This window comes from Mya arenaria, chromosome 5, assembly GCF_026914265.1.
Source record: "Mya arenaria isolate MELC-2E11 chromosome 5, ASM2691426v1".
NCBI lineage: Eukaryota > Metazoa > Mollusca > Bivalvia > Myida > Myidae > Mya > Mya arenaria.
The window spans coordinates 55842116-55850850 of NC_069126.1; the positions used below are offsets into that span (position 1 = coordinate 55842116).

Consider the following 8735-nt stretch of genomic DNA (forward strand, 5'->3'; position numbering starts at 1 on the left):
TATATACCTTTGCTTATTTTGTTTTTGCCAACTCTGTTTCAACGGAACTTACTAAATGAATGAGAAGTTTCAAAAATATAATGTAATATTTAATAATTAAATCATAATTGTCAACTCCTGGACGATGGTTTCTTAAGTAAACCTGTGAGAAAAGGTGCTACTGGTATGGTGCTTGAACCCACGACCATGTGAACACTTGCATGGAGATCTGTCAAACTAAACTAACAGTGTAACTGATTTTAGACAGTACCCAGCTTGGCTTCACCATTGACAGGTGCATAATACATAAGAAAGACAATAAATTAAACACTTGAAGCACAATTCCAATTAATAGTAACTTGACTGATCTTTTTACAAATTTTGAAATGGCATATCCTTCACGTACAAATTGTTTTGTACGAAAAGTGGGTAGTTATTAGTTATATCAATTTCAAACATATAATACTGATATAACTACAATTTCAATAATAATGCAAAATAATTTTAGTGAATAATCAACTCTGAATTGAAAGTAACATGAAGATGTTCTTGTTTTTTAAATCGTAAAAAGCTACAAATATTTGGACTAAAAGATGTAGATCAGCTAGATGTACCTTCTAGTCCAAATAATTGTACGTCGACGGCCTTTTTTACGATTTTTGATATGGCAAATCCATCACGTACATTTTTTTTTGTACGAAAAGAGGGTCGGGATTCCGGGTTAAGGTGGAACGCGACTATGATTATTTTTCGGGTTACTGTCTGAAAATTTGAATAAAAATAGACGAGCATATGCCCCGATTAGGAACTGTTTTTACATTTTCAATATTCTGAACAAATATTAAACGAGCAGTTTTTTCAAGAATTAAAGAAAGGCGCACTTTTTTTAGCGAAACACGACGACGTTTTTCCCGCAAAGAATGACGTAATAGACGAATTTAAAAAACAATAACGTTCAACAAGAGAAAGAAAAATATATGAGACTGAACGTTTTCACAAGACGCACTTGACGTTGAAATTTCATAGCTGTAAACGAAAAATTGATGAAAATGTCGGTTATTGTAGCTGGAACGCAAAAATATGACAGACGTCTCAAAATTGACGTCAGTGGCATATGTTGAAGACTCGTAGATTCAAAACTGTTCCGAATATTGAAAAAGTAAAAACAGTCCCTAACTGGGCATATGCTCTTCTATTCGTATACCAATTGTTAGACAGAAACGTAAAAAATTCATAGTCGCGTTCCACCTTAAAGCATATTGCGTCTATAAAATATCATAAAAACAAGAAATATTACCAGGTAATGTTATTTTATATAAGTTCCGTAACAAAAAAAAATAATATCCAACGAATAATTATGAGTTTGATGGGATTTTATTTATTTCATTCAGTCAAAACATAACGACATATACATGAAGGGCACCTGCATGGCTGCTGTTCACAATTTTACAACAATCGGAACCTCAACTCAACGTGATAAGAGAGTGACCAAGAGGACATGATGTAGAAACAATCAGTGACTAGAAAAATAACATTGAGACATGAACGAGAAAAATAATTACAAATAAAGGGAATGAGGCTTTAGAGAAGGAGCCCACAACTCAAAAAACAACATCAACAAAAAAAAAACTTAGCAGTAAAAATAGTACAGCAAGGAATGAGAGAAAGAGCCCACAACTCTAGTCTCTGAACAGGAATAGCACATAAAAAAGAGAAAGAGCCAACAACTCCAGTCTCCGAAGTATGTACTTGGAATCTAAACATATCTGAACACAAGGGGTTGAATATAAAGCAAATAAATTGACATGAACAAGAAACATGCACGGAATACAGCAGAAAAACCGACGTGCTCTAGCCCACAACTCGAAGCGCGCCGCAATATAGATACACACATATACCTACATATATACATTTATACAACAGGCAAGAAAGTGCTTACACGAGCCCACAACTCGAAGTATGCATGAAAAGTAATACTAAAACACGGCACGTTGAATAAAAAACTGTTAATGACTAAAACGATACTTTCCACCGGGTATGGCCCGAAGGCGTTCAGTTCTGTAGCATTGGTATGCGGATGTATTTTTTAAAAGCCGAGGATTTCCAACGCCCCATTTCCTGAATTTGCGACTCCGAAATGCCCTGTTCGGCTGCCGAGGTCGCAGCTCCAATACGAAAACTGTGGCCTTTGTAGAGTGTGGTATCACATCCACAAAATATCAACGAAGCTCGCAGATTGCTGGAGAAGAATGTTCTTGACACTTGCGATCCGTCAGGAAAGGTGAAGAGAGGACCTGGGTTGGATCCACGTAGCTTACAAAACTGCCAAAGGGCAGCCACTGGACAAGTTGTTACAGGAGAGACTTTGGCCGGTATAAGCAACTTAACAGTTTTTCCGTGACTGTGTTTATAATTTTCCGGGTGTAGTTCAAGCGCGGAAGTAATGTCAGCTGTGTAATGAAACGTTATGCACGAATAAGTGACTACTGCGGGGCCACGACCGTGTCCTATCAGCTCACCTACTCTGAGAAAAGCACGGAAAGCTAAGAGGAACATAGCCTGAAGTAGACAACGGTGGGAAGCGGCATTACACGTGAATTGTAAGGAATGCACCAGGCGTTCCAACAACTGCGAGGTGATAGGTAAGCGTTTGTCTGGCGAACGACATTGATTGTTATAACCTAGAAGGCATTTCTTGACTAAAAAGTGTTGTGTAGGGTCGCTAAAATTCAAGAGTTTGTGCGCGTAGCCAATCGCCGACAAATACGTTAAGGTTGTAGATGCAGCCAACTTGTTGATGTAGCAATGTGCAATGAACGCCAAGATAGCCCGTGGAGGTGAGGGATATGTTTGTGTCAGATCTGTAGTGTGTTTTGCCAGGAAGCTCTTGTAGGAAGCCAAAGCTCTGTTGTATGTTTTTGTCGAAGAAGTCGCCAAAGCGTGGTTGACTAGCCCGTCTGCAACGGCCATCAAATTATCAAGCTGTCGACTGGAATCGGTTCCAGCACAGGGTGGTTGGCCGGACAACTTCGCAAGTACTTGTCGACCTGGTCACGGGAAAGAAAGTCGGCTAAAATGTTGTGAGAGCCGGGAATATGTTCGGCTCTACAAAGTACATTGTGCTGTAATGTCTTTACCACAAAACGGCGAACTAGTTTCATGAGATGCTTATCTTTAGAACTTTGTTTGTTAATAATATGCACTACGGCTTCAATGTCTGAATGGAAAACGATACATTTATTCTGCAGGAGTGAACCCCAAAGCTCCAAGGCCAACACCAGGGGGAACAGTTCTTTCACAGTTATGTGCAAGGTGTGCCATACACTGTCGACCGGCCACACCCCTGCGAAGTAACGATCATTAAAATAACCTCCGAATCCAATGTTACTGGCATCAGTATATAGATCTAGAGCGGTCGAACTGTCCCAACGGTCTGGGAGCATCATAGAAATGCCATTGAGAGTGTTAATGAACACGGACCAGGCTTCCAAATCTTCGCGAACATCCAATGTGAGGCGTCTCTTGTGATGGGGCTGCTGAAGACCCATAGTGAGGTCAATCATGCGCCGAAGAAACGCTCTACCGGGTACGACAACCGCACAAGCGAAATTCAAAAGACCCATAAGACTTTGCAGTTCCTGTAATGTAGCTTTTTTCTTGCGTTTCATGCGGGAGAGACAATCACGTATTTTTTCAACTTTTTCAAAGGGCAGCCTTTTAACCATGGCAATAGAGTCGAGCTCGATTCCAACAAATGTCATCGTAGTATCAGGCAAATAAGTCCGGTTTTGCATAAATTATCTGTGAAATTATTACGTTGTGAGATCAGCGAGACGAGACGGTTAAATAACACTATCAATATTGAAAACTCGGTACTTATAATTTACTGAGTGATGAGTTAGATCCCTTGAAAGTATCATAAGGAAATTTATTTCTTAGGCAATAAATTGAATTTTAATGCATTAAATGCTTGTTTTGTGCATAATAGCTTTGCACTTCGATGGTAATATGCATTTTATTATCCATTTCAACCATAAAATACTTCACTTAATACAATTTCAATATTTTTCAAACGCCCCCGGTTTTTGCACAAACCCGTTTAGACGTAAGGGATTGGAAGAATATGACACGTCTTCTATTTTAGACTAATGTACCTTCGTGTGCGAAATCGATCACTTCCTGGCAGCTCATATCTGGATTGTCCCCATCTAAATTTAACATCTTTAGACGCATACATTGTTGCCATTTTCGCTTCGACTGATGTTGAAGGAATAACACTAAATACAGGTCGGTTATTTTGTAGAGAAACGTGTTCGAAGTAACATTCAATTTCATTTCCGCATAATCGCCGCCATATTGTGTATGACTTTAAAAACTACACCCCATAGGACCGAATTACAATAGGCATAACGTTGACACAATGTGATAGGTATAATCCGAACAACTTACTCAAACAAATACAATAGTTCGATTGCTGCTTCATTTGACACAAAAGCTATTTAACAAAACATGACATGACATGAACTCTTTAACCGCGTATGATTTATTTCTTAATAGCTTTCATTCATGAAATATGTTCTTTGCCGGGATATGTGTGACGTCGCACGGGGTGCAAACATGTGGTGTAGCTTACTATTGGTTGTAGGGTAAAATGACTTCGTATGTAAATGCTATAAATTCATTATTTTTTTTCAATTAAACTCATCAAATTGCAAGTACAACTATACTTAGTGTAACACGCAATGTTTTGTCATGAAAAAATGCAATTACGCGTTAAATACACATAAGTAAGTACTTGACGCCCCATATCCACGTAAGTAGTTCTGTTGCAACGCAGGTGGTGTGTATTAATATATTCATGTTCAATATGTTGTGTCAGGCGACTAGTCGTGTTTCTGAAATACCGCTTTCTAAAGACTTTCGGCTTGCAGCCGACAGTCTAAAAATTGAAAGGTAGAATCAAGTCTCGGCTAAATCATAGTCATTATAATGCAGTGTAGGTAGGTTGATTAAGTTTTAGTTTTAGGCGTTAGATGTTCTTAGTGTTGTTAATTAACTGATCAGTATTTCCAGAATTTACTTTCTATTTATTCAAGAAAAAGACCTTTTACTGAGTTATGTCCCTTGATCGGTTAAAACAAACAAGCGAGCTTGCGGTGCTTTTGATGGAGGACATATCTAGATCACCTGCTTTCGCCTTGGTGTTGTTGTCAAATCCATGCAATATACACTCTTAAAAGAAACCTGTTAATGAGCGCTACGCTTCACATTCGTCGCAACATTTATCGATGTGAGCATATTCAAACCTAAACATAACTAGTATCAGTACCAATTAAAATAAAAACGTAAACTAAAGTTATATAGACATCTACACTAACGTCAAAAAGTCCAAAGTTCTAGGAACAGACATTACCTGCAAATAAATAAATCCAGTCGCAGTGACAATGCTGACTCTACAAGTACAAACATATACACAGAAACCTGGTTTTACTCTAAATGCACCGTACACGTACGCGAACATAGAACATAACATTTGAGCATATAAAAATACTCCATGCGAAACTAAGGAATTCTAACGATCCCATTTAGTTTGTGTTATGTTCCATTTCAAAATTTGGCAGTAACGTTCTACAATCGTATTCTATTGGTCAAATCATAACTTGAAGAACCCATTTTACTGGCTTAGTTACAATAAACTAACCAAACATAAGCTTATGCCGGGAATCGAATCCATGTGCAACAAATCATGTTTAATTCTAATATAACGTATTTCAGTCTTCAAAGTGCTATGATATGATTTGTGTTCATAGTCTATTGAAATAAGTTATTTCAGAGAGACACACTTAATCATGAAATAACGAAAACAAACTAACCTTCATCATAATGGATTATTTCATAGAGACACCAAACGCTGCAATACAACAAAGAAAAACTATCCATACATCAATAAAATAATTTCAGAGAGACACCAAACGCTTTAAAATGACGAAAAGCTATCCATAAAATAATTCAGAGATGCACACAACGTTATAGAACAACGCAGAATATTAAGTTATGCCCATTGTGTCTCAAAACCACACACGAACGAACATTAGCGTTCGCTCTACGGCACTAAATTAAATAACTGGCTCTCGAATCGAAGAAAAATAATCCATTCAGAGCGTCGCAGGCGATTGCACTAAGCACGTTATTTACAGGGCATTACTAAACAAATATTTATCAAGATCTTCAGGATACAAAACCGGCTGTATTTTCTATCCGGAACGGACAAACATGATATATATTCTACTAGCATACATAAATTATATTATTTGTGAAGAAAATACATAAAAAATAGCATTTTGTACATATCACCAAAAAGCGTGCAATGATGTTTACTGACGTCATGACGCGCAGTAAGTTGTATTCAGTGCATACGTCGATAAGTTACTTCGACATCAAGACTTTTAAGGGTTATTTTGATTTGTTTTTAAAGTACATTTTTGTAAAGTTAATGTTTATGAAACTCATCTATTTAAATCTCATAATTATGATTACATAAAGTGTATTATAAAAGAAATTGAAATAATTACGTCACAGCGCGTGACTCATCTGGCATGGGGGGATGTTAAATGGAGTTTTCCAGCACGACTGAATTCACCGGAAATGCCTATCCGGTGTGCTAGAATAGTCTAAGTTCTAGTTCAAGTTTGGTGATCTACAGAAAATATGGCAGGCGCACCTCACCCACAGGCTGCGTTAGTCCGCTCTATTATCTAGATCTTTAAAATAGGGCTCTAACCTATCTAATGGTTTTTGGTCCATATGTCAGAATCGATCTACGTAAAGTTAATGAATTTTGTTTTTGAAAAATTCTCGATTATTATCGGACCACACAATAATGAAAACATCAAGAAATTCCTACCTTTTCATACTGACACTAGATTAACAAATAAGGGTTAGAAGAAAAATAGACAGAAAGAAATATATTCTTTGAAACTATTTTTGTTGCAATAGACAGAATCGATGTACGTTAAATTAATGAACGGAGAATTGGAAAAATCATCGATTTTCATTGATCCACATACAACTGCAAACACAAAATATGCTTTATAGCTTAAAAAACGATACGTGGATTACATTGTGAAACATGAATTAATTCAAAGTCATTAACCTCTATGTGATAATGTATGTATACGGTTCAATAATTTTCTTTTTAGAGAGCTTTATACGGTACATGAATTTAACAAACATTTGTTCGTTTAAATTTAAAACTTCCTCTCTATATTATTTTGTGTTTTTATTCTATTCGCTACACACTTAGAAAACAGTTATGATCCTTAACCAAATCGCACGCTTTGCAGGCGAACTAACAGGAAGTTAGACATTTTATTTATTCAAGTTTGTGCTTAATAACAAAATGGATTTACTGGTATATGCCATTCTTTACGTTATATGCTGTGGAGTGCTCATATTTGGCCAAGGTATGTAAATATTGATGCCAATCAACACGTAGTTTGTACAGTGAGACGTTTATGTCTGAATTATATGTTATCAAAACAACATTAGATCAAGTTCTACATTGGTTTGGCATTAAATAAATTTTGTAAGTGCACATGTTCACATGTGTGAACATCATTTTTTACTCAACTACTACAACGACGAAATTATGATGACATGCTTATATAGTCGACCTTCTATAAAGAGTATAAATAGTACATTCATTTGCATCGTTGTTTAACTATGCATTGGCTAATTTCTCTTTACTTCCGTTTTCTTTCAGGATAATATATTGACAATAATGGTTTTAATATCGTAAATGACGTCGTCATCATTAAATATTGTCATTCAATATTTTTATATATCACTTCTCACTACTAGTGTAAATTCAATCACTTAATGGAGAGCGTTGAAACCATACTCGCGTTATAGCACCGTTTGGTTTGACGTTTAACTCTATAGATCATTCTTAACATAAACGGAAAAACCCAATCGTGTTACATAAATGCGATTTAAATTTAGTCAATATGCAATTTAGCTCTATAGTGTAGAGGTTGCATGTAAAGTGTGCCTGCGTTTAAGGTAACCAATATTCAAATATGTGAAAGGTGAACGGGAGCACCAGGCATCTACATTTAACATTATGTTTGGTAGTATCATCAGAGAAACAGCGTATTTGTAGGTCGGATAACCAACGTTCGTTCCTTTTTTTAAATCCGAAACCAGAGATTGTGGAAGTACTTGATGAAATATCACCAAGTATGTGGTGTGTAATAACAATGTATATTTGATAAATATGCACAATGTTAGTCCTTGCTCGTTATTTTTTTATTTCGTTTGCCGAGGAATACATGCCATTGAAGAAAAGCGTTTGTTGAATACCTTATACACATGCGGATTTCAAAGACATTGCCATCAATTTGGAAATAGACATATCGAGTTATAAATACCGAGAAACGGATATTAACAGTAAAACTGAATAGGCGTAATGATATAATAATTGAAAATGTATTTTAAAATTACTACTGCCAGGTGTAATTATAAATAGAAATACGGCATTTTCATCAGTGTGTTGGCCATCTTTGATTTAACAGAAAAAAATATGACCGCATACAATCAATGGTCTTTTGCATACATTTTTATTAAAAGCAAAATTTCACTACTGTGTCCAATCGCCCGACGTGATCTCTTTTTAAGTTTCTAATTTTAGATTCTGTAAATAAAAATACTTTCGAAATATTACATATTTAAACAGAGATTTGTGTTATTACTTCTGT

At 36.2% G+C, this 8735-nt stretch overlaps 2 protein-coding genes across 2 annotated transcripts; both read right to left on the reverse strand.

Moving 5' to 3' along the window:
* Positions 1-2031: 2031 nt before the first annotated feature.
* On the reverse strand, positions 2032-2949 carry LOC128235807 (uncharacterized). Its single transcript, XM_052950602.1, has one exon. It carries the CDS (start codon positions 2947-2949, stop codon positions 2032-2034), a length of 918 nt encoding a protein of 305 aa, XP_052806562.1.
* LOC128235808 (uncharacterized) lies at positions 2949-3740 on the reverse strand. Its single transcript, XM_052950603.1, has one exon. It carries the CDS (start codon positions 3738-3740, stop codon positions 2949-2951), a length of 792 nt encoding a protein of 263 aa, XP_052806563.1.
* Positions 3741-8735: the final 4995 nt, after the last annotated feature.